General features: G+C 41.4%; 1 protein-coding gene across 3 annotated transcripts in view; it reads right to left on the bottom strand.

Moving 5' to 3' along the window:
- Positions 1-27,599, bottom strand: part of PTPN9 (protein tyrosine phosphatase non-receptor type 9) — a 93,813-nt gene that overhangs the window by 58,983 nt on the left and 7,231 nt on the right. For 2 of the 3 annotated variants that reach the window (XM_064267255.1, XM_064267254.1), the window contains exon 2: positions 1,400-1,543. In XM_064267255.1, coding sequence (XP_064123325.1) covers positions 1,400-1,543 — 144 coding nt within the window. Of the gene's footprint in view, positions 1-1,399; positions 1,544-12,502; positions 18,126-27,599 lie in introns of those variants that run through there. The other variant, XM_023552925.2, reaches the window with a different exon arrangement.

Raw genomic sequence — 27,599 nt, 5'->3', positions numbered from 1 at the left:
GGTCTTTCTGCTTCCAGTCTAGCCCTTCTTATTCATTTTCTAGAGCACAAAATAAACCTTCCAGAATGCAAACATGACCTAGTCAATCCCATTTATATCGTCAGTGAAAGAAAAAGCAGATACTCCCTGATCTGGCCTTGTTTACCTCTGCTGCCCAGTCTCTTGCCATGCCCCCATTCCCATCAACATTCCTGCCCAGATGAATTTCTCTCTTACCATTAGGCATCTGAACTTCTCTTCTCTCTGTCACACTCCCCAACCTGTTTCCTACTCATCCTTCAGATCTTAATTTAGAAGTCATTTCCTCAGGAAGGCTTCCTTGACCCTCCTAACTAGATGTGCTTCCAGAGAACCTAGTACTGCCCTATCATAACATTTATCAAACACTGTTCTAAAATTTGGAGGAGCCCTGTTGGCACAGTGGTTAACCAAAAGGCTGCAAACCAAAAGTCTGGTGGTTCAAACTCGCCAGGAGCTCTGCAGGAGAAAGATGGGGCAGTCTGCTTCCATAAAGATTTACAGCCTTGGAAACACCATGGGGCAGTTCTTTTTTGTCCTATAGGGTCGCTATAGGAATCAACTCTACGACAGTGGGTTTTATTTTGGTTGTTCTACAAATGTTTGTTTTAATCTGTCTTTTTAAATAGTAATCTCTATACCTGGAATATAGTAGGAATACTGTAAATATCTGTTGAATAAATGAAGGAATACTGAATACGCTTACCCACAAGATAGGCGTAAGTGAGTGCTGGACCTAAACTAATCTTAGAGTTTGTTATCCCAATTTTTTTTTTTTTTTTTAAATCTAGGGAATTTTTGTGTCTCTTCAGAAGAGGTAACACGTCATATAATGTTATATCAAGGATGCTGCCAACTAAGAAAGTAAACAGAACCAAAGTCAATGTCCCCTCAAAAAACAAAGTAACACGCTGTACAACTATATTTGCACAAAGTTAATGTTAAGACAATGGACCTAGGTAATACAACTGCTTTTTGTCCAGTGATAAACCTCCCCTTCCTGAACCAAACTGCCCACTAAACATTCACCTGAATGGCAGGTTTCTAAAAAACCCAGAGATGCTGGAAACCAGTGGAGTAAAAGCGGCATGTGGCCAGAGACCAGTGAGGAGAGCTAGGACTCAAGGCTCCGGGAAATGTGAACTGTTTATCCTGCCATCAAGATGACATCAGGCTACCTCCTTAATCTCTATCATCAGAGGTGGTATCCTGCTCTACAATCATGACTTAGACATATTAGTTCTGCCTTCTAGGAGCTGCTGGGCTCAGCCTCAACTATCCAAAAACCTTTTTGAGACTGATGATCTTTTCATGGGAGGGGGATGGCACTGAGAGAACCATAATAACTGCCACAGGTCTGGTCCACCCCTGAGCAACGTACTCTGTAGGAGTGAAATAACTCTATGGCACGGAGCACATCAAACTTCCTGGCCATGAGGAACTTGACAGCCACATTCCAAGAGAGCGGAGAAACGTTGTACTGAACTGTCCACTTGTTGATCTCTTCAAGAAACTGCTTGGTGGCCTGTATGAGAAAGAAAGAATAATTAGTAAGAAGAGAACATATCTATGGAACCAAAAAAACAAACAAAAACTATCACCCTTTCCCTGAGCAAGTCTGAACCCAAAGTTTACCACAGGGAAACAGGAAAAGACAAAAGGCGGAAGCAGTTCTGAAACCAGAAATAGTTAAAATGAGTACAACGCAGTGAGGCCAGAAGCCAGAGCCCAGGTTCAGAGAGCAGGGTCTACCACAAGGATGCATGAGAAAACAATAAGGAGGAAGTCCAGAATACCCAAATGAGGTGCAAATTACTGGCCCCCAAATGGAAAAACAGGCAGACCGTTTGTTGTTGTTAGTACTGTTGGATCCTCTGAAGAGTTACTGAATAACGCATCATGTAGTACAGCAGTCTTAGCTGCTGTTTTGGCCCCACAAGCCAACTGGAGACAGCAAAATAATCAAAATGGCTTTGGCTTTGGAACTGGCAGGACCATTTGAGAGCAGCAAAACTATTAGGAAGAATTTAACAAATCAAAAGGTCAGTTTTTTTTTTTTTTTTTTTAATTGTGCTTTAGGTGAAAGTTTACAGGTCAAGTTAATTTCTCATACAAAAATTGATATACATATTGTTATGTGACACTAGTTGCAAACCCTATAATGTGACAGCATACTCCACCTTTCCACCCCAAGTTTCCTGTGTCCATCCAACCAGCTCATGTCCCTTCCTGCCTTCTCATCCTGTCTCCAGACAGGAGCTGCCCATTTGGCCTTGTGTTTCTGCTTGAACTAAGAAGCACAGCCTTCATGAGTATTTTTTTATGTTTCATAGTCCCGTCTAATCTTTGTCTGAAGAGAAAAGGTCAACTGTTCTTTACCCTCACTGGCCCCACTGGGCCTGTTCATGCTTCACATGGTAGCCATGCCACTAGGCCCCAGAGAGGCATCAACAGCTCCTCTAGAGAGTGGCTGAAGCAGCCCTGGTGGCACAATGGTTATGTGCTCAGCTGCTAATAGAAAGGCCAGCAGTTCAAATGCACCAGCCACTCGGTACCTCCACAGGAAAAAAGACCTGGCGATCTGCTTCCATAAAAATTACAGCCTAGGCAACACTATGGAACAGTTCTACTCTGCCACACAGGGTTGCTATGAGTCAGAATCAACTCAACAGCACACAACAGATAGTGGCTTGATTGAGGAGGGTCCCTAGTACTGGAAAAGGGGTAGGAAATTTACACTCTCAAGCTGACAAGGTGTCTGTTGCTAGAACTGTTCCTTCCTCTAGATTAAATCATGTTCTTTTATCCTCTCTTGCCCTATTCCGCCTTACATCATAGGCAATTTCTGCTCCAGCCAAACTTCGCTTTAGAATATGATTAAAAACGGGATGTTCTGCACGTATATTCTGAATTGCTAAAAGCTTTCTGCATGGCTACTCTGTCCTTTCCCTTTCTACTTTTTTCAGCTGTTGGTTTAACATGTGATCAACCTGACAAGAACTCTGAATTTTAGTCATACCCCTATTACCAATCAACCCACAGTTAAGATGTACTTATTCATATTTATTCAATACCTACTATTTGTTAAGCTAATACCTGTGCTAAGAAGTATAAGGAATACAAAAATAAAGTTTACATCAAAAGGTATAAGGCCAACTTGCTGCGTGACCACGGCAAGGTAATTCACTCTTTAATTCTAATTTTGCACTTGAAAAATAAGGGGGGAAAGAACAACAGCGATGACCTACTTTAGAGTCTTGGCAACAAGTCCTACCCTAGCAAATACAATCTAAATTGCTACATACATGTTTAAATAACTACCAAACTAGAATCCCGGGAGTGTCAGCAATAGTTCACAACAGAGCACCTGATTCACCCCAGTTTCTAGGAAAGAAAAAAGGCACTTTATAAACGAGAGAAAAGTCTAAGAGGACTGAGGCTGCACCTAAGCTGTCAAGCCTTCCAACTGAGGCAATATAACTTACACCACTGGAAAAGGAGAGAACCAGCAAAACTAATCAGGCAAAGTGCATGAAAACAGCCAAGAAATAAAGCCCAATGAAGAAAAGCTTTCAGATGATCACTTTGGCCCAGAACCAGCTGAAGCCAGACCAGAGAAATGAGTCCCAGAGAAGACAACAGGACAAACTTAGAATGCTCCACAAGAAAACGGTTTGAGCTGCAGCAGTGGGGTGAGTGGCTGGCATCAGAACGAGGAAAGACGGAAGGGAAGAGAAGAGATGTGGGCAAAGAAAGATTCCAGAAACAAAACTCTAGCCAGTCCAGAAGGCCTCCAGGAGACTTCTGTAAGTGGTGTTTGTTTTTTAAGTTAATATATTTTCTTCTAAATCCAACCCTCTCCTGGGCTACTGTGAAATTGATTCCAGAATAAAACACCAGAAGAGTAGAATGTCTTTTCCCCACTGCTTGGCTGATATATGCTATTTCTAATAAAAATAATGAACCAACAAACTAATGTGTAGGTTGTCATTGTTGTGTGCTGTCGATTCTGACTTTCAACAACTCTATAGGGCAGAGTAGAACTGTCCCATAGGCTTTCCTGGGCTGTAACCTTTACCGGAGCAGATTACCGGGTCTTTTCTCCCACCAAGCAGCTGGTGGGGTCAAACCACCGACCTTTCAGTAGCAGCCGAGCGCTTAACAATTGCACAACCAGCGCTCCTTAATGTTTAGGTATGAGCGGAAAAGCCAGTTAAATGACCAGGAGGTGATGTGAATTTATCACATAACCAACTGTTAAGATAATTTTTCATCAATAAACTACGCCCCAATATGAGATACCTACGTTTCACACACTTCCTTCAAAGTATTATCTCGCCTTCCTTCTTACTAAACTCAGTTCCTCCATGGTTCTTGATGTTCCATAGCTCCCAAGAGCTGCTGCCTTGAGCTGACCTCTGTCTCCCTGCTGGTCAGGATGTTATTCTTGGCTTTATGCACGGGAACAATTCCTCCTGTTTGGCCTGACCATGAAGAAAGTTCAGTGTACTGTAAACAGTGATATGATATTTACGGGCACAAGCACACACATGCCACCTGCTCTGTTCAGCCTCAGATTTACCCTCCTGCATCCCCATCCCTGGTGAAGAGATGAACCTCTAAAAGGTGTCAAGAAAGGATAGTCTCATTTTCACAGCCTTTCTCTGGACAGTTTATCAGATTTCACCCTCTGTTTACACATGGATCCAGCGCAATCACTGAGTAGAGACTGATTTGTGGCCTTGCTGACTACCAGAAAAACAAGTCCAAGCAACTTCAATGAGCAATACACTCTTCAGGGATAACTGAAATTAATATTCAGTGTATTTTCTGGTGGAAGAAAGAATGAACCAAAAGATGAGTCACAGATTACAAGATATTTCAATTCAACACCAGTGGTCTGAATCTGGTCTAGTTTTATGAATAACCACAAGTTGTTAATACAAAAGGAGTGGTCACAGTTTAAATAGCTCTGGTATTCCTTTGGGGAAAGGTCTGAATTGATATACAGAAAAACTAACATTACCACATACAACCATCCTCAATTATCTTTTCAGGTGAGGATAAGATTTTTTCCTGCAGAGTCAAAAGGCTTACTGTAGTTACATACTTCTCCCACAATCATGTTTAAATAGATAGAAACAAGTTTCTTTAACTATGGCCATGAAGATAGAGATTCTAGAGAACCTGCTACAAAATGGCTGAGAAATCTGTCGATTAAGCAGGGCACACCTTGGACACCATCCACTGGTGTTGAAATCATGGTACTGGAGAGAAAAAAACCAAGAACATAGTCTTCCTGTTACATCACACTTGCAAGAGCAGCTACAATTTCAATATGAGCTTTGGACAAGGGGCTAGTCTCACCCAGTGGGTCAGGAAAAATATGCTGGCCCTCTCAGTTTTAATTTTTTTCTCAGTTCCAGAGGTAGTGCCTTAAATCATGTGCTCCAAGATGACCTGAGTGAGAGCAAAGAGCCAGACCTATAAGAACCTGCTCTTGAAATAACAGAAAACGTCTGTCTCTTGGGATATCAGTCACCTAACCACCAGGGAACAAGTCTAGTGGTTTAGAGTGTTTGGAGTCAGAAAGAACCCATCTGCCACTTACTGCTGAGTGATATTTGGGCAAGTCATTTAATCTCTCTGAGCATCAGTTTCCTAATCTAAAAAGATACAGACTGAATGAGACAACTGATATAAAAGCACCCGCCACATCTCTAAATGGATGAAATGTTTTTTTTTTTACTCCAGTCATTTCACACTAACACTTCTTTCAACAGAGACATAGTTCCTTAGAATCACATGGCCTTTGTTGTTTCCCTTTAAAAAAAAAAAATTTTTTTTTTTTTTTAGCCTGTATCAATTCAGTCTCCCTAATCCATTTTATCTAAAAGCATAAATCTAAATTAGAAACCTGCAATATGTGTTCAACTGCAAGAAAAACCAGTCATTAAAGGAGCAACTCCTTATTCAGGGCTCTATGGTGACACAGAAGAAGCTGCGTCCAGAAGTATTTATGCTTCTCCTTCCATCTCTAAATCCTTTTGTTCCTACTTTCCGGGAACAGACTACACAGATAGCTCTAGAGATGTACACTGCTGTCCTGAGCACAAGTTCTTTTTAACAGCATGAAACTGGATAGGAGCTATTTCTCACATGACTGTTCATTACAGTCATATGCCACTTAACATTCACGATAAATTCTGTGAAGTAGGACATTATGTGATTTGGACATCACACAAAGACTATATTATATACAGGCGGTCCCCGAGTTACAAATGTCCTCCGACCTACACATACAACCGTAGTTAGGAACCAACCCCATAAAGCCTATTATATTAAAAATTCATAATAACAACCAGGGGCTACTTTGCAAAAGCATTAATTTTATTATTACTGTATTATGTTAAAGATGTTTTAGCATATCTGGAAATGTTTCTTTAACATTTTTTATGCAGAGAAAGGTACACCATATACTAAGACAAACATCTAACTGACGTTAGATAGGAACGGTACCAAGCTGTTCCAGCTTATGTACAGATTCGACTTATAGACGAGTTTAGGAATGAAACGCATTCATAATCCAGGGTCTGCCTGTACAACTTTATGGGACCATGGACGTATATGCGGTCCGCCCTTGCCCAAAGGGACGTTATGCAGCACATGACTATATAAAAACGCAACAACTCTGTACAGGACAAACATCATGCAAAAAACGCAGAAGTCATCCCGCACTGAATGCCTAAATAAGGAACGTGATTCCATCACAAGACTCGATGTAGTGCTTTCGTCTGATTTGAGGTTCTCTCTCTATTTCAGCAAACGTGCCCTTTTCCCATCATTTCAGTGACAGACGTGTTAGTAAACTACCTTCTTCCCCTCATGCTTGTTCTCCCACTTTCCCAGCATTGTGAACTGCTGCCTTGGTATGTGTATTCATTCCTTCAGCCCGTATCAATCTGCTAGGGAACAGAATCTGAGCAAGGACACACGAGCTCGCTCTAAGGCAGCAAGGAGAGGTTTGGTGAATTTTCAAATTAAAACTACAATTTTTCCATTAGCCTTTGGTAATTGTGCCAAACTTGAAGATAAATCTAGTCACTTTGAATTAATACTTTCTGGTTTATTTCAAACATTTCATTTAATCAGGAAAATAATGCCTTTTTTTAAAACGTGATTTTTCAATGAGCCATTGCTTTCTCAAGCAAGGTTCTATCGCATCTGAGAAGGAAAAGTTTTAAGAAAAATTTCTAATTTTATCAGGTTATGAAACAATAAAGAAAATTCATCCAAAAGGGAGGGACACGTATAATCCCATCGTCCTGCACAGCTATTTTCATGACTTTAAATTTAAATTCAACAGAAAAATACTAACAAAACACCAACAACAGTACTAACTTGGGAGGAAGGGAGAAGAGGGACAAATTAATTCAAGCATATACTGTTCTAGTTCAGAGAATAATTCCCTCTGGCAATCTTCCACAACTAGCAACAGTAGTATCCCCCTCAAGGCAATGAACAGTAAAGCTGTTTCAGGCATACACTCATGTAGTCAGTCAAGCATTCACAACCAAGACTTGCTGAGAGCCTACTGTGTGCTACACACTATAGAGGCTGTGGATGAGACAATCTAGAGAGACAAAGGCCCTATTTTGAGCAGTTTACAGCCATTTAAGGCAGGGAAACTAACATATAAATAGATCACCACCATAAAATTCTATAAGTTCCAGAACAGATCTGAAGTTACTGGGTGTCACAGTTAGTTAAGTACTGGACTACTAGCCGAAAGGTTGGCAGTTCAAGCCCATCCAGAGGCTCCTCGGAAGACAGGATGGGCGACCTGTTTCTGATATTCACAACCTTGAAAACCCCATGGAGCACAGTTGTCTGCACACATGGGGTCACTGTCTTGGTCATCTAGTGTTGCTGTAACAGAAATACTACAAGCGGATGGGTTTAACAAAGAGAAATTTATTCTCTCACAGCCTAGGAGGCTGGAAGTCCAAATTCAGGGTGCCAGCTCCAGGAGAAGGCTTTCTCTCTTTGTCGGCTCTGGAGGAAGATCCTTGTCATCAACCTTCCCCTGTTGAGGAGCTCCTCAACACGGGGACCCTGGGTCCAAAGGACACGCTATGCCCCCACCGCTTCTTTCTTGGTGGTATGAGGTCCCCTGTCTCTCTGCTCACTTCTCTCTTTTATATCTCAAAAGAGATTGTTTTAAGACACAGTCTAATCTTGTAGATTGAGTCCCACCCCATTAACATAACTGCCACTAATCCCATGTCGTTAACATCATAGACAGGATTTATAACACAGAAAAATCACATCAGATGACAACATGGTGGACAATCATAAAATACTGGGAATCATGGCCTAGCCAAATTGATACACATATTTTTGGGGGACACAATTCAATCCATGACAGTAACCTATGTCAAATGAACTCGACTGCAACCAAAAGTAACAGGTCTATGAACAGAGTACTATGGGATTCTAACTCGCTAAAAAACAAGCAAACACAACAGTTGTTGTTGATTCCAACTCATAGCGACTCCACTATGTCAGAGCAGAACTGTGCTCCACAGGATCGTCAGTGGCTGATTCTTCAGAAAGAGATCACTAGGCCTTTCTTCCAAAGTGTCTGTGGGTAGACTGGAACCTCCAACCTTTTGGTTGGCAGCTGAATGCCTTAACCATTTGCACCAAGCAGGGACACTTTCACACTAACTCATTCTAGGGCAATAAAAAATATCTTTTTAGGGAAGTACCTAAAAGAATGAGTAGGAATTTGCCAGGCAGAGAAAAGCATTCCAGTCAGAGAAAGCAAAATGTGCAAAGGGCTTACTGGAGAGACAGTGGAGCTGGTGTGTCTAGCATGTGTAACAGGGAATGGTTAAAGATGAGTCTACTGAGAGGCTAAGCCAGACTGGGTGGGGTATTGTATGCCACGTTCCAGATTCCCGACAGGATCCTATAGACATGAAGGTGTCAACAGAGCTCTAGGCAAAAGGATGAGATAATGGTATCCTCCCCACCCTGAAAAATAACTGTTAATGGTGGGGAAAGCAAACTGGAAGGAAAACATCTAGCAACAGGGAGCTAAGTTAAGTTCCCTGAGGGCAGCGATCACATCTCTCTTATTCACCCAGTTCCTACCACAGTGCCTGACACAAAGTAGTCATCTAATAAGTATCTGTGACAAGTGAATGAATGAATGACAGACTCTACAGTATATTAACATTTAAAGGATAGACAGAAAAGGAAGAAACAAGGACTTTTTAAAATTTACTTTCAGACAGTAACCTACTCTAAAAGCAAAGATGAGGAGATAAGGAGGCAGGGAAAACAGAGTACTGGAAATGGAACAACCAGAATGCAGTGCAGCTGTGATGAGTTCCTGAATCATTCTTATAGCAGGAAGACAGTAGAATTAGTGTTTGCAACCAGACCTGCTTCACATTATTTTTTAAAAAGTACAGTGCACTCAAGTCTAGCTGATTTCTACTCACTTTCCCTTCATTGTCCCTATTTATTTGCTCTGTTTCTATAAGCCAAAATTTTAAAAAGTGAGTTTCACTTTTATTGGTTTATTTCTAATGCTTTCCTTAAAAAAGCCACAGAAACTATGGGGTATTTTAACATTTCTAAAATGTTTCTGATTCTGGAGTGGCACCAATGGTTAAGCACTTGACCACTAGCTGAAAGGTGGTAGTTCAGACCTACCTAGGGGAACCTTGGAAGACAGTCCTGGTGATCTGCTTCCAAAAGGTCACAGCCTTGAACTCCCCATGGAGTAGTTCTATTTGCACACATGGGGTCACCATGAGTCAGAATCAACTTGAAGGCAACTACCAACCTTAGGCTTCCCAGATAATAAGACATTAAATAGTTTATACGTCAATTTAACAGACTAGCAAGGCAGACATAAAATGTTTCTGATTGCTTGTGCAGGCCTTACCTATAAGAAATTCTATATTTCATACTTTCTAATAAATAAAATATGATGTGCAATTCATAAACTGACATACTCAAATAGGTAAACATTTCTATCTTCCAGTGGTTCCCCAATTAAGTCTTCTCTACCAATACGTTAAATACCACATCCGAGAGGATATACTAAATGCAATTTGTATAAAAACCCAAAGCTGTTGCCATCGAGTCGATTCCCACTCATAGCGACTCTATAGGACAGAACAGAACTACCCCACAGAGTTTCCAAGGAGCGCCTGGTGAATTCAAACTGCCGATCTCTTGTTTGGCAGCCATAGCACTTAACCACTCACTATGCCGCCAGGGCTTCCGTAATTTGTATACAAAAGATAAATTCTTAAAAGGACTCCTCAAAAAAAAAAAAAAATTTTTTTTTTTTTTTATGCCGCCAGGGCTTCCGTAATTTGTATACGAAAGATAAATTCTTAAAAGGACTCCTCAAAAAAAAAAAAAAAAAAAAAAATTTTTTTTTTTTTTTTTTTTTTTATGCCGCCAGGGCTTCCGTAATTTGTATACGAAAGATAAATTCTTAAAAGGACTCCTCCCAGCAGTCTGGACAGCAGTATTTGGGACTCACCACCAACTGCTTAAAACAACATCCAGCACAGAACTTTGCACACTGGGGATTCAAAAACGTTCTTACTTTAAGGTGATGGAAAAAAAAACCGCAAACAGTGGTGACAGGTGCACAATATGATAAACTAATTAATGTCGCTGAATTGTATACGTAAAAAAAAATGTGGAAATGGCTATTTTTTGTCATATATACACTTACCATGCACAAAAAATGTTTAAAGGAAACCTCCATAATCACGCTATTATGTCTTTTTATTTTATTCTGGTATTCATGCATTCCAAGGGTTAAAAACTTTTTTGACCGTAAAGAGACCAAGTAAACTTCAAACTCAAAGCTCTACAAATCTCCTCAAAAACGCTAACCATAACCATCCCAGGTAACCGTAATGAAAGGCCTCATACCCACTCTCCTGATGAAACCAAATAGGAATAGTTTCGAAATTAGGGACTTTTCCATCTGTTACTTTGTACAAGGACCAAAGAAGAAAAAAGCTAGCTGCTATTAAAGGATTAACATCACACTGGGAACTGAACAAACAGGGAATCCAAAGCCAGGGCTGACCCAGTGAAGCTTTACACAAAAGTCCAAAGCTTCAGGCGACACTGAAGGGCTGGAATTAATTGAGCTATTAAACATGAAAAGCTCGTCAGTGTTAATGACTTCCTACCAGCGGAAGGGAAAGGCTAGGGTTTATCAGCACTCTCCAACAAAGTGTGACGGTCCAAGTCCAGGAATAGCCTGTCTTCCAATACCTGACAGGCAGAAAATGTTCTACTTCTTTCAAAATGCTATTTCTCTCTCCCTTGGCTCATGGTTCTCTTTCATACATAAGACAGCATTAGTCACATATTGCAATAAAGAAAGCAATTCAATCCATTCATTTATAGCAAGACTTTGCCTCTCCCAGTTCATGTGGGTAAGAGTATGGTCCAGCAAGAAATAACAATGGTGGCAGCCATTTGTAAAGCATTTAACATGCACCAAAGAAGGTACTGTACATACATCATACTCAACAGCCTTGACAAGCTAAGTATTATTAACCACGTAAAGAAATCAAGGCACAGAGCCTGAGCAAGCTGCTCCAGGTCTCTCAGATAATAAATGGCAGGCTGAGGTTTTGAGGTTTGAATCCAAGTCTTTTCAAATCCAATATTCTTTCCACTCCACTGAATGGCCTTGAGAAATACAAGACACATATCACTCATCTTATCAGATAATACAGACGTCATGTGTGTGTTTTTCTACGCACAAATTTACTCTCAAAGGATACACAGAAAACTGGTAACATTGGTTGTCTCAGGGAAGGAGAACTAGGTGGCTGGGAGACAAGATCAGAGGAAGAATACTTACCATATCCCTTTCTGTACCTATTTAAGTTTGAATCATGTGACTGTATTATCGATTTTTAAAAATGTATTAACATTATAGCCTCTAAAATAGAGCAATTTCTAAACATCATATTTTAAAAAGTATTTTAAACTATACCACAAAAAGATTGACAGTCTTCACTTGAGGGCCAAACGAATGAGTTAGGGAGCTCTACAAAGGGGTAAACAAAGAATTATAGCTGCTTTTACAAACCCGTCGCCCTCAATGCTCCAAGGTGCTGCAGGAAATGTGCCACTAGTTTTCCTGCTGGAGACATTTGTCAGTAGCATGTGTTTACTAAACACAAGTTGGCATCTCTGTTCTCAGGTTTAAAACCACCCTCTAGGCAAAGGCTAGCAAAGAGGAGGAAAAACTCCCAGAGACAGTGGAGGAAATAATTCAACAAGAAAACAGGAACTAAACATTTCTAAACTGTCATAGGAGAAAATTCATGTCAAGAGGCTGAGGGACAGAAGAATATAACACAGAAGAGGAACATTAAAACAAAAAAACAGAAATGCAAGGAATAAACAGGAAGCTCCTCACCAAGTGCAAGTCATCCAGGTTCCCAGAAGAAAATGACAGTAGTTGATCGCTCTCCATAAGGAAGAAACTGAAGGCAGTTTATCAACTGCTACCCATTTCAGCTGGTTTATAAGGGGGTAAACCACACAACCGGAAGAAATCTCAGTCTTTCTGGTGAAAAAAAATCTAAAGGATTTAGCGAATCTAGGGAGTTGGGGAGGCCATTAGTAACATCTTCATCTCCTAATCGATGGCTGAGACTTTAGAAAATAGAAATGTGAATACCTGTCAGAAAAACGGAGTTGGTTTTCCAGATCATACTGGAATATTCTTCCCCTACCCTCAAACCTGGCTTACTTCTATTCACATTTCAAGGGTCAGCCTAGATCTCCCTTCTTTACCCTCAAAGTTTTCACTACCTCCAGCCAGGCACTTACCACACAGTATTACAAAAATGTACATTATTGTCTATCTGCTACCACTAGACTGTAAGCTTGTGGTGGGTGGGAGCGAGAATATGCCATGGTCTTTGGTGCTCACAACTGCATACCCAACACCCAAGCATAGTGCCTGGCACCATTCTGATGAGTAGATGAATGAATGATGAGTTCTTGGGCTGCTAACAGTACACTGTTCACAGGGAATAAGAAGTACATGTTTGTCTAAACACCTGCCAATCGGATTAGGAGAGCTTAAAACTGAAAACAGAAGAGGGTAAAGAAAAATTCCTGGATAAAACGGCGAAAGAATATCAGGAAAGACGTGAGAAAAAAGCAACAGAAGAGGTGACTACTAATTCACAGAAGAAAATATCTGGGAATTAAGTTGCCAATACCTTAATGCCAGATATTTATAACAGAGATGTCTAAAATAAAATAATTTAAATTTATGAATTTTATAAAATAGATGAATAAGATATGATCCTTGCCCATGAAAATCTGAGTTAAGTGGATTTGTGAATGCAATATGCCAATGCATGAGCAAATCTTGTTCAAATCATAAGAAAGGAAATAGAATAGCAATTCATTTCAAAATGATATTTCACAGAAATCCACACATCACACTAGAAAATTTCTGAATGAGGATAAAGGGAGGCATGGACATGATAGAGCTGGAATACCCCTCAACCTGCTCAATAATGCAGACTATGTGTTGTTTTCCTGACTAAAATCCCAAAATTGGCAGGGTGCTAATGATGTTATGGAGAAAGGATACTTCAAACACCTGGACATTTGCTGGAAATCACATTTACCTTAAAGGGGAGAGGGGCAGAAAATGTGATAAATTCTTGCTGACACTTTCATCCTAAAAGGATATGAGTACTACTACACTGGACTTAATCCAGACCAAGGAGAAAGACTAGTTGAAAAACTGAAAGGGTTTCAGAGAGAAAGTAACCATGTACATACAGTCGGCCCTCTGTATCTGCGTGTTCCGCGTCTGCAGAGTCAAATAAAATATCGAAAATATTCCAAAAAAGAAAGTTCCAAAAAGCGAAACTTGAATTTGCCAGGCTCGGAGCACTATGCAGAATCTACGCAAATGAAATGAAGTGCAGGCATACCCTGCTGTAGCTTCCTGCCATTTTGCAAACCCTCAGTCTCTCCAGCACTCACTGTTTGAGCATCGTTTGCCTTGTGTCTCCTTTGTTCACTGTGTGTTGCATGTGCCCTTTGTTTCTGTGAAAAAATGGTTCCTAAAAAGCAATTAAATGGTCAAAGCAATCCCTCAAAGGCTAAAGGAGAGCATAAAGTGGTCTCTCTCCCTCAAGAAAATGGAAATTTTAGATCTTTTGAAAAGTGGCACGTCGCTTGCCAAAGTGGGCTTTAAGACTGAATCGAGAATTCGCAGAATAAAGCAAAAAGCAGCTGAAATTCATGGAAGTGTTAGTGCTGCCTCTACAACAGCAAAAATGGTCTCTCTGGTTCATGATAAAGTGCTTGCAAAAACTGAGAAAGTATTAAGTGTGTGGCTAGGGGACACGTCACAGGAACATATCCCTGTTGATGGCAAAATTATGTGTGAAAAACACTCAGCGTCTGTGAGCCTACTGGGTGAGGGGGCGAGGAGAACGAGAGGAAGGAGTCTAAGGTAAGTACAGATGGTTGGCTAGCTATTTAACACTCTACAACCTCAAGAACTTCGAGATCATGGTGAACTGGCAACAGCTGATGCCAAGGCAGCATCGACATTCCCAGAAGAGCTTGAGAAACTCACAGAAGGGAAAGACGACCTTCCAGAGCAAGTCTTCAGTTGTGACGAAATGGGCTTGTTCTGAAAGAAGACGCCCAATTGTACCTACATCCATAAGAGTGCCAAGCTGGCCCCAGGGTACATGGCCTGGATAGATCACCTTTACTCTGGTGCTATGTGACAATGCAGCAGGTCACATGATCAAACCAGGCCTTGTCTACCAAGTAAACAATCCCCAGGCCTTAAGAACAAAAACAAAAATTGCCTGCCCGTGTTCTGGCAACACAACAAGGAGGCTTGAGTGACAACCACCTTGTTTTTGGAATGGTTCCACCAGTGCTTCATTCCTGTAGTGAAGAAATACCTCGAAGAGAAAGGGCTGTCATTCAAGGTCCTCCTCATAACTGACAGCGCTCTCAGTCATCCCTGATCGCTCTGCTTCACCGACTAGAACGTGGAAGTGATACTCCTGCCTCCTAACACTATGTCACTGCTGCAGCCACTTGATCAAAGCGTCATCAAGTGCATTAAGGCGACTTATACCCACCTCACCTTCGGGAGGGTTCGTGCTGCCCTTGATACTAACCCTGACTGCAGTATCACAGATTTACGGACAAGCTTCACAATTACGGATGCAACTGTGCTCACTGCAGAAGCTGTAGACGCCCTCAAGCCCCAGACAGTCAATACATGTTGAGAGTCACTATGGAGTGAGGCAGTCAATGATTTCAGGGGCTTCCCCACTATTGATGCAGAAGCCAGGAGTATTCTGAATGTTGCAAGGGAAGTTGGTGGGGAAGGCTTCTCTGACACAATCGAGGACAATGTTGAGGAACACGCAGAATAGAGAAACCCCTACCAACGAGGAACTCAAAGATCTGCTGAAATCCTCCATAGAAGACGACGATGCAGAAAATTCAGAGGAGGGAGAGCCATCAGTTTGGACACTTGAAAATGTTACAGTAGTTTTTCGGCAGGCGCAAGTGTTGACGGATATGATCCTCAAGTATGGTCCTTTGAGGGAACGAAGCCTCCACGTCACCCAAGGGATACTGACATGCCTACGACCACTGCAAGATTCGTTTGATGATGCAAAGGAAGAGAATAAACAGCTTCCTGTAACAACGTTTCTAACTAAGGCATCTGAAATTGCGAAGCCTTGACCTTCAACACTTGAAGATCCTCAGGCCTCAACCCCCCCAGATCCTGAAATTCACATTATTGAGCCTCCTCCGAAGTGTCAACGTCCGAAACTGGAACCTGGTTCTTCCGGTGTAGATGATCCTTCTGACATCTTGTCAGAAGTTCAAGTTAGTCTGATGTCTCGCCGCTTACCTACAGCGCCACACATCTCGTCTCCTCACCACATCGGCGTGTGGGTACCATACAGTAGTCGTCATCATCATCATCATATGAGGGTCCCCAAGAGAGAAGAACCAGGGTTTTGGTGAATGTTAATACTCTGTGTGTGTGTGTGTGTGCATAAGAGAATGATTTGTATTTTCTCTTCATAATTATATTTTCTACATATACATGTATTTTAAGTATTCTGTGTTTTATTCTACGCATTTCTCTTTCAGGTCGTTAAAGGAAAGCAACGATACGTTGTTGCTGACGTGTACTATGTAGTTAGGCCTATGATGGTTGCATCTGTACCGAACATTTACAGACTTTTTTTTCTTGTCATCATTCCCTAAACAACACAGGATAACAACTATTGTTATTGTAACTATTGTCACACTGTATTAGGTATTGTAAGTAATTTAGAGATGATTTAAAGTATACAGGAGAATGTGCATAGGTTATATGCAAATACTACTCCCTTTTATACAAGGGATTTGAGCATTCTTAGATTCTGATATCCACGGGGGGTCCTGGAACCTAACCCCCTCAGATACTGAGGGACAACTGTAATCCTCAGGTGTGACAGGCAACACCTAGGCATTGTCAGAAGGAGGCAGTTAAGACAGCAAGTCCTACCTGTGGAACCAGTAATCCTGGACTACATACCCAGTTCTGCCGCGGCCGTGTGCCCTCAGGCAAATCAAAACCTTCTGTGCCATAGTTTCCTCATCCAAAAAAGCGTTAATACCTGCCTACTTCATAGAGTCATATGATTTGCTGTCTGTGAAGGCACTATGTAAACCTTACCATCCTGATTTAGCCAACACTAGATCTTAACAATAGCTAATATTTACTGGGTGTCCAGTTCTAACCACAAATCAGACACTGGGCTTTACATGGACTAACAAGTTCTCTCAATGGCCCTAGGAAGTAGGTATGGTACTATTATCCCCACGTCACAGATGAGAAAACTAAGATTTCTAACTTTTTGGTTTTCTTTTTTTTTAAGTAACTTGCCTAAGGTCCCAGAGCAAGAAAGCAGCAGAGCCTGAATCAGAACCCAGGTTTTCTGACTCGGGAGAGACCACATTTTTATCCATTTTGTTATAATGTTTTAAAAATACAGATTAGCAAAATTAAAATCTCATTATCTAAAACTTTAAAGAGGAGACAGATGGTGGTATTTTTTAAAGAAATGCTCAAAAGCAAGATTCTGACAATCAATTATGCAATTAACTATAAACTACACCAACTTCGAATGACAAAAAACACAACCTGAAGGAACTGGTATGGTTGGAGGGTGTTTGCCAGTGGGCACAGATGTTAAAAGGGTGCTGACAAACATACTCCTGTAGAAAGAAAGATGGGCGCATTAAAGATAAAAGAACAGTGGTTCAAACCTGAAGGAAAAATGCTGGAAGAAGTCAGGCCAGAACGAGCCAAGACCTGTTAATAAAGCTAAGATAACAAAAGGGCTTTGTGAGAACTGTCTAGACCAACCCTACTTCTTCCATTTCTCTGTCAAGCACAGTCTTCCACTTGAAGAGGGGAAGAACAAGCCTTGTGGAGAGAACTGAAGCTCAAAAGAGTGGAGCCCCTAATTACTCCAAATCAGTTCAAGCCTCCAGACCTGCAGAACCTGACAATCCTGAGAACTCCAGGGAAGCCTGATTAACTTCTGCCAGTTATCTTTAAAGATGAGCAAAGTGTCATGGTCTGGGGATGAGGAAATGTGGTTCTGATTTCAAGGAGGGGACATCTACTGAGGCCTACAAAGGTTTCCAGTCCCTGATGACCTTGACATCAGTCCTGGGTAAACTGCACAACTGATGTTTTACACACATACACACCTAGCCCTAGCCAATGGATTCTTACAAAGGTGGGTTTTAAGCTTTTAAAAAGGGGAGTAGTAGTCTCTAGAAGTGATTTCACAAGTCTTTCAAGAAAGAATACAACGAGACAGAGAAATTAAGACATGTAATAGATAGCAGCGCTAAAGTGTAGTCTGGAGAGCAGCAACACTGGCATCACCTAGACCTTTGTCAGAAATGCTGAATCTCAGGCAGCATCACAAACCTGCTGAATCGGAATCTGCATTTTAACCAGGTCCCCAGGTGATTCTTGTCCATGTTAGTTTGAAAAGCACTGATTAAAAAAAAAAAAAAAAACAACCTGATACTATTGAGTTGATTCCAACTCATAGTGGCCCTATAGGACAGAGTAGAACTGCTCCACAAGGTTTTTCCAAGGAGCAGCTGGTGGATTCAAACTGCTGGCCTTTTGGTTAGCAGCTGAGCTCTTAACCACTGTGCCACCAGGGCTTCCACTGATAAAGAGGACACATTTATATTTAACAAGGCAGTTAATGAGTCTTCCATGTTATCTTGTAGAGGTTAAAATTTGTTTCTATTAAGTTATATTGGAAAAAAAAAAAAAAAGGGCTGCCGTCAAGTTGATTTCAATTCATTGCCAAGCTATAGGACACAGTAGAACTGCCCCTTAAAGTTTCCAAAGAGCAGCTGGTAGATTCAAACTGCTGACCTTTTAGTCAGCAGCTAATCTCTTAACCACTAAGCCACCAGGGCTCCATTAAGCTATACATGCCAGGCAAAAATGCTAAGCAGCTGATATACTTATCTCATTTAATTATCAAAGTAAACCTACAAAGTAGGCATTATTGGCATTTAACAGATAACAATAGTAGCAAAAGGAGTCCTGGTGGTACAATGGTTGAACGTTTGGCTGCTAACCAAAAGGCTGGAGGTTCAAACCACCTAGCAGCTCAGTGGGAGGAAAGGCCTGGTGACTGCTCCCATAAAGACGACAGCCTAGAAAACCCCATGGGGCAGTTCTACTCTGTCACATGGGGTCACTATGAGTCAAAATTGACTCAACAGCACCTAACAATAACAATAGTAGCAAAACTATGTAGCACTTACTATCTGCCTGGTACAAAGGACTTTATATATGTTATTTAATCCTCATAAAAACCCTTTATGGTAGGTACTATCATTACCCACATTTTACATATGATGAAACTGAGGTAGAGAAAGGTTACACAACTGGCCACTAATCACACAGTAATGTGGTACAGTTCTAAACCAGTACTTTCTATGGCCAAGTATGCGCTCCGAGCCCACCGGCCCCGCGGCGCCGCTGCCCTTGGGAGGACCTGGGGAGCGAGAAGAGACAGGAAGGCCATAGCGGTGCGGGAGCCTCGGAGACCCCCAGCTCTCGCTGGGCCAGGGCACTGGCAGGCACCTGCAACCTTGGTCCCATCTTATCAACTCCTTACTCTTCTTCTCGCTGGCACCCAGAGCCTAGAACCCCCGCCTTTAAAAAGCAACAAAGGAGGGACCCAGTGCCCTGGGTCTCGAGTCTGGGTCTGGAATCTCTGTCCTCCCACCTTCCTGAAAAGGTAGGTGGCAGCAGGGGAAAGAGGTCTGAAGGGGGACATTAGTGGGGCATATTATAGTTCTAACTGAAATAAACAATCGTACCCAAAACAGCCAACTGAAAAAAATCACTAGGACCTAGGGAAGGGGGAAAAGGGTCTTAAAGATTTTAAAAGGATGCCCTAAAAGGGGGGAGGTAATAGACTAATATTTACTGAGGGCATACAGTATGCTAGGGCAAGAGTCAGGCACTTTATACCCATGTTTTTTTTAATCCAACCTTTTCAATGGGCCCATCTGTAGGTATTATTAAGATATGAGGAAATGTAGGCCCTGAGAAGTAAAGACCTTGCCAAATCACATGGCACAATCCAGATTCCAAACGAGGTCTGACTCTAAAGCCCATGCTCCATGATCTGTACTGAATCCATCCTTGGCCCAGTATCGTTTCTATAAATGACTCAGATAAGGGCATTGGGACATGTTGACCACATAGAGGAGGACCATTAACTAAGAGAATAAATGTATGGTAAAACAGAGCACAGATCCAAAAGGCCAAACAGGATGGAGCACGGGGCTAGGAGAATGGTATTCAACAGCAACAGGCTTTGGATCAGACAGACAAGCGTTTGAATACCAGGTTCTATCACTTACTGTTTGGAATCCAGGCAAGTTGCTTAACTTCTTTGAGCCTTAATTTCTACATATGTAAAATAGGAATAATGTATCACAGAATTGCTGTGGGGGGAGGTAATATCTGTAAGGCTCTTAGTATACAACGCTCAACAAAAGGTCGTGAACAACTACACTAAATCTAACAAACTGAAATTTCAGAAGGATAAATGCAGAAAATAAATTTTAGAAGCACCAGATGAGGCTTAACAGAACCACATGAGAAAAGACATAAGGATCTTAACTGACTTGAATCTATGAGTCAACAATTTGCTAAGACTGCCAAAAATTATTGTGAATTTGGAGCACATTACAGAAACACAGAGTTCCAAGACAAGGAGGCTCAAAACAAGGAGGCCTATCAGACTTCATTTGTAACACTGTCTTCAGTTCTGAGTAGTAAACTTGAAGAGGGCCACTGGCAAATTACAATCAGTCCAGAAAAAGATCAGAATGGTAAGAAGCTTGAAAACATACTAATTAGTCCCTTCCTTCCTGGTTCTACCTTCTTTTCACTCCATACAACTGAAGCTACTTTACAATTGTGCCCATCCCAAAAAAACGAACACATACTCTCTCGCAACACACACACACTTCAGATTTAGCTTTGTCCCAGTCCCAAAGCCACAAATGGACCTGACAGGAGCGAATTGAGCACTTCTAGTTCAAAATTCCAGGATTCAGAATGTCAGACCTTCGGCTTATCTTATCTGGCCCTGGGCTTGTGTACCAAGTTGAACAACTGGTCCTGCTTCCTTCCTGAGATCCAGCCCCATCATGTGCCCTGGGTAACTGAATCCTGAGTCATAGTCACATACTCAAGAAACTGGGCTTCTGAATGTCTCCTTGATCCCCAGCTCCATTACTCCCTCAAGGGAATACAGCTGGCTAGGAGAGACTCTGCAATCAGGAAATGATAGTCATCTCAGAAACTATTCTCAGATGTCAGCCATTTCAAACCCACTGGATCAATACTTCCAAATCCAAGGAGGCTCTCAGATAAATTCACACATGCTCACAAAATGCTACAAGTCGATCAGCTCACTGTACATAAAAGGCCATTTGCCAACCTGCAAAGAATGAACCTGGGAAAAGCTGCCTGCAATCTGGCCATCCTCACTGCAGTGCCCCATTTTCAATTCCAGTAAGAATGGAGTTCAAGTCCCTGGAAGGACCCAGACAGTAAAATCTGGTAACTCCTGGGTCCAGATTCTCATGGCAGCCCACGGTGGACTAACATGAGCTTCCCTATGGAATAGCCTTGCCAAAGTTGGCAGGTTTTCCTGGCTGAATCAGAACAGGCTGTGTCTCATTTCACTCAATACTCTCTTGGAACACAAGCATCTCTCCAGGGAATGCCACTGCAGTGGACATCAGGTGTCTCAATGCCCTTTTTTTAAGATAATTTTTATTGCGCTTTAAGTGAAAGTTTACAAATCAAGTCAGTCTGTCACATATAAGCTTACTACATACTCCCATTTACTCTCCCCCAATGAGTCAGCCCGCTCCCTCCGTCCAGTCTCTCCTTTCGTGACTGTTTTGCCAGTTTCTAACCCTCTCTATCCTCCCATCTCCCCTCCAGACAGGAGATGCCAACACAGTCTCAAGTGTCCACCTGATACAAGTAGCTCACTCTTCATCAGCATCTCTCTCCAACCCATTGTCCAGTCCCTTCCATGTCTTCAGGAATGGTTCCTGTCCTGGGCCAACAGAAGGTTTGGGGACTCAATGCCCTCTTTTTAACCATGCAGACATCCTGGTTCCATTTCTATTTCTCAAGTGGATGAGGCTCTGCTCTTTCTTTGGATGAGAGAAACCATGGTAAATGCTAGTCTTTGAGAACTCTGCCTTACTGCTGCTCCTCTCCCAGGGAACAATACACTTCTAGTTCAGAATTAGATGCTTCCTGGAACTTTCATCCAGATCAGAATACCTCTACACCTAGTTCCAGGGTCAATTTGTAAATTCAGCTCTTCCCTTCCTGAAGTGGACCTGGATGTCTAAATCCACTTCTAGATGGTTCCCCAACCAACATAACAGCACCGTGGGGATGCTGGGTCAGTAGTTCTCATACCTGAGCATGCACCAGGATCACTTGGAGGTTTGTTAAAACACAGATTGCTGGATGCCACCTGCAGAGTTTCTGATTCAGTAGGCCTGGTAGGACTCAAAAATCTGCATTTTTAATGCGTTCTTAGGGGATGCTGATATCGCTGGTGTGGGGATCACTGCTCTAGGTCAACAACATTTCAAGTCATTCCCAGAACTATACTAGGAGAAGCTGGGGGAAGAAGAAGACGCTATATATTTGGGTTTATATGCATCATAACATTCAGTGTGTTGTCCTACACAGAAAACTCCTTATTCTCATAGAGTAAACTTCAATTGGATCTCACAGGTTAAGTACTCAGGAGTTTAAAACATGACAATTCACATTTTAACAAATTACCGGAGATACATTCTGTAACCAAGAAATGGTACTTATGTAGGAGATTCTAGGCTGAAGAGCGGCAGTCTAACTAGATGTGGGAGTAACATCTGTTCTCTTTTCTTTCCTTTGCCTCACCAGCTGCGTTATTAAAATCTGTAAAGCACTTAGAACAGTGTTTGGCACACAGTGAGCATTCATTAAATATTTGCCATTATTATTATCACAAGTTTTGATGTAGGCTTTGTACCAGTATCTGTAGCACTGGAAGGATAGCAGGACAACAATTACGGGTTTCAACTCCTTTCCAAGTTCAAGTGGTTCTAGCAGTTCCATTCAAAACACAAGTTTCCAGTTGCTTCTAAGATTCTCACAAAATCACCTCCAAGACTAACATTTCCCCAGTTTAATGTCAACTAAGAAAGAAAATGAGGCTTTGGATGGCTAAGCACAAAAAGGGACGGGTAGTTTTCCTTTTTTTTTTAATGTCTCTGATAACCTAATTTCTATATAATGCTGAGTTCAACCCATAATCAAAATGGCACACTGGCATTCATTCCAGAAACGTCAGACGGCTTCTCTAAAACATTTAGAATCCTAACCTAAAGAGAATTATTTCTTAAAATAAAAAAAAGTATACTGGAAAATCCTGTGTATCTTAATCTTGCTAGCTATATCACTTTTAATTCTGGGAGCTAGCTAGTAGTATCAGTTTCTCTGACTTTTGGGCTTTTCTAGGTATGAAGAGCTAGGATCTCCTTAGTGAGGCAAACGGTCATTCCAAAAACACCTGTTTCCTCGTGCTCATGTACCATATTCAAGGTTTCGGGCCTTTCTCTGAGGAACTCTTCTTCTTCCCTTATAAGTCAAAGAAAGAAAATGTAGAAAGTGTAGAAAAATGCAGAAAATTCCAACACTCCTTTTCTTGGAAAATTGTCTTCCTCTTCCACTGTTATTTTTGTGTGAGTGTGTGTGTGTGTGTGTGTGATTTCGGTGAAAGTTTACAGAGCAACTTAGTTTCTCATTCAAAAATTTACACAGATTGTTTCGTGGCATTGGCTGCAATCCCACATTGTGTCAGCACTCTCCCCCTTTCCCTTTCCACCCCAGGTTCACTGTGTCCATTCATCCAGTTTTTCTGTCCTTTTTGTTCCTGGGTAGGTGTCGCCCATTTGATTTTGTGTACCTAACTGATCTAAGAAGCATGTTCCTCATGCATGTTACTGTTTGTCTTATAGGCCTGCCTAATTTTTGGCTGAAAGGCGAACTTCGACAGTGGCTTTAATTCTGAGTTAGAAGGGTGTCTAGGGCCATAGCCTCGAGGGTTCCTCCAGTCTCTGTCAGACTAGTAAATCTGGTCTTTTCTGTGAATTTGCTAATCTGTTCTACATTTTTCTCCAGCTCTGTCTAGGACTCTCTGTTGTAATTCCAGTCAGGGCGGTAGGTAGTGGCAGCTAGGCACCATCTAGTTCTTCTGGCCTCAAGTCGTGTTGTCTGTGGTTCACGTGGTCCATTAGTCCTTTGGATTATTTGCTCCCTTGAGTCTTTAGTTCTTTTCCCTTCTCCTTTGCTCCAGACTAGAAGAGATCAACAGTTGTACCTTAGATGGCCGCTCACATCAACTTTTACATTTGACAAGAGTTAAAAAAGAAAATCTGGTAGCTTACGTATAGACAAAAACATGGGCAAAGCGAAGGTGATATTAAAAAAAAATGAAAACAGCTATAGTTTCATCCCAGTATTGGTAGACAGACCATAATACTTCCCCAATATGCTGATAATATTTGAAGATTAAACCCTACATATAGAAAACTAAAGACTTTTTTATTTTATTTGTTTAAGCAGCAAAGAACAATACAGCCCCGCTTCTGTGGGGGAAACGTGAATGGCTGAAACCAGGCATGTCGAATTCACAAATGCCAAAGGAAGCTTTTCCTGGTGCGTATGTATATAGGTGGGTCATACAGAGAAGCTCACGGTAAGACAGCTGAAGTTCACTGGAGACAGCGCTGCGCTTCGAACCGGAAGAGAGGGGTTTGAGTACCAGCACCACTGAAAGCCCCTGAACGTCATCTCTACCTCTTAAAAGATAATTATCTTAAGCAAAACAATGCTGTACTTGCTTTATGGGCTGCTGTGAGGAATAAATGATTTCTGTACATTCTTCGGAGCCCCGGTGGCACAGTGGTTAAGAGCTTCACTGTTAACGAAAAACGCTGGCAGTTCAAATCTACCAACGGCTCCTTGGAAACGCTATGAGGCAGTTCTACTCTGTCCTATAGGGTCGCTATGTGTCAATCGACTTGATGGCAACAGGTTTTTGGTTTTTTTATACATTCTTCAGCAAACATACTTTGAACCTTCAGAATGTACATTAAGTATGCAGAGAAGATCGAATCCCTGCCTCATGGTGCATAGTAGTTCCTCTTCCTTCTTGGATACCCTACAATTCAAAAATTGCTTAGAACTAAACAGCAAATTCCTGAATGAGAGAGAGCCTCAACCCATGCTAAACAAAGACGTGCCACATGGCAACAGACAGTAAATGATGCTGAATGAAGGAACAAACTGTATTTCTGCTTAGGATCTTAAAAATCTTGCTCTCAGTTGACAACGACATGAAAAGCAAAGGAACTGATACATAATAATCACCTCACTCCCTGGAGGAACAGACACTTCAGAGAAACACCCAGAAACATTTGGAGGAGGAAGAAAAATGACACTTCACATTATTATCATTCCAGGGCAGGGCTCAGTAGCATTCTGCTGCTCACAGAAAATCCCTCCATCTCTGAACACCCCCACAAGGGCTGTGGAAAAGAGTGCATTTTATCCTCCGTGATGGTTATGCTGCAAAATAATTGTTTTAGACTAAAGTTTTTCCATTTATGAAGTCAATCACTGAAGTATTTGGGAACACATAATTAAACAAATACTAAACGTGTTAAGCAAAGATTTATCTTTAACTTAAAAGTTAAACTTGCAGGAGTCCCTAGTTGGTGCAAACGGTAACGCGCTCACTGCTAACTGCCTGAAGTCTATCCAGAGTCCCCTTGGAATAAAGTCCCCCCGGTGATCTTGGCACTCTTGACACTTTGGGCCAAATAATACTTTGTTGTGGGGGGCTATCCTATGCATTGTAGAATACTTCTCTGGCCTCTACCTAGTCGTGACAACCAAATGTCTCTAGACACTGACAAATGTTCCTTGGGGGTAAAACTGCCCTGGTTGAGAACCACTGAGATAAAACAATGGAATCAGAATTTTTTCACAAAGATTGTTAAAATAAGAAATGGAACAGGATACAAACTGTCATTCTTTGCACTGTAAATATGAATCATTTTTAGATCATCAGATGACCTTTCAAAGTTTTATCCGGGAAAAAAAAAAAAGATCAGTATGTCTAAAGATAATCTACAACCTAGAAAGAAAAAATAAGCCAATGAACCAGAGGATGGTGCAAAAAGTGATAATGGGATGAAATAAGCTACAGATAGCTTCTCTATTACTATTGCTACAGAGTAATAGTCTTAATTTTTCTCTCCAGTCTTATCTGGAAAAAAATTGTTTCTTATAGCGCAGAGGGCAAAAATATTACTGTCACTACAAGAATACTGTTATACTATTTATTGAGCAAATTTGTAACTACAAGGATTATACTTTACTTAAATTAAGCAGGTCTCCCAAACGTTCATTGAGGAAAGAACAAAACAGACTCAGACTCAGAAATAAAATGCCTGGAGCCACAAAGGAAGCTGCAGATTCCTGAGGTCTACCTACTCATCATTATCACCTCCCAAAAGGCCCAGGTTCCACTTGCAAATCCTTCTGTTTAGAAAAAGGCCCGGTTTGCAGTAATTTTAAATACTGGGATTTCAGCACTTAATACCATAATCCTAAACTACATAGGGTAGACTGCAGTTTTTTTATAAAATGTTATTGTTTTTAATTATAAAAGAAGCATACGGTCATTGTAGAGATTCTAAGGAGTACCAGGATGGTGCAAATGCTTAATGCACTCAGCTGCTAACCAAAAGGGTAGTGGTTGGAGTCTACCCAGCAGCAGCCGGAAGAAAGGCCTGGTGATCTCCATGGAACACAATTCTATTCTGACTCACATGAGGGTGCCGTGAGTCGGAAGTAACTTGATGGCTGCTGTTTTTTTGTTTTTTTAAGCTAAAAAGCCTATTTTTAAAAAGATAAAATAGTCATGCAATAATGAGGTATATAAAAACATATGTAAAGGTAAAGAAACTAGACAGCCTCAACACCAAATTAGCCAGTTGTTCAAGTAATTAATAGATTAATGTCCCCAGACATTTCAGTCCTAATGTCATAGGTGGCTCTCTTTAGAACCTACCTACCAATTCTGGGAATAAATTCTGGTTTCTGAATAATCCCATAAGTTTAGTTTGATCTGTGCCACCTGTGCTGGATTAAAAAATAAATAAATAAGAAGTGTGTGTGTGTGTGTGTGTGTGTGTGTGTGTGTGTGTGTGTGACAGAGAGAGGTGTCTGGCATCTCAGAGGAAATTGGTACCTACAGCAGAAACTGCCTTTGCCAGAGAATGGAATGGAGAAACCAAAGCAACTGTCCCCTCTAATCTACTGTTCTGGTCTCATCATTTTCTAGTCTGAGCCTCAGAGATAACCAATTCTTAATAAATGCTTCCCATGGATTCTGGAGCTTTTCAGCACTCCCCTATCCCTGACCCCGCAATCTACAATACCATCTCTGTTAGGTTCTTAAGAGGCCTTTCTTAAAATCAGATTTGAAAAATGCTGATTCCAGCAGGCACAAGCCCCCCAAAGTAACTATTCCAGTGGCTGGGAGAATCTGGGAGGCGCAAAGGTTAAGCACTCAATTACTAGCCAAAAAGCTGGCGGGTCGAACCCACCTAGAGGTGCCTCAAAAGACAGGCCTAGGGATCTGCTACTGAAAAGTCACAGCCTTGAACACTCTCTGGAGCACATTTCTACTCTGCACACATGGGGTCTACTTGAGTCAGAATCTACTCAATGGAAACTAACAACAGTCCAGTGGCTAGGAAGGGCAACCAAGGAGCTGTTGTGTAGAGGAATGTAC

Source organism: Loxodonta africana, chromosome 13 (genome assembly GCF_030014295.1).
Source record: "Loxodonta africana isolate mLoxAfr1 chromosome 13, mLoxAfr1.hap2, whole genome shotgun sequence".
NCBI classification, from domain to species: domain Eukaryota; kingdom Metazoa; phylum Chordata; class Mammalia; order Proboscidea; family Elephantidae; genus Loxodonta; species Loxodonta africana.
The sequence above is the reverse complement of the archived record's forward strand: the minus strand, read 5'-3'. Positions and strand labels throughout refer to the sequence as shown.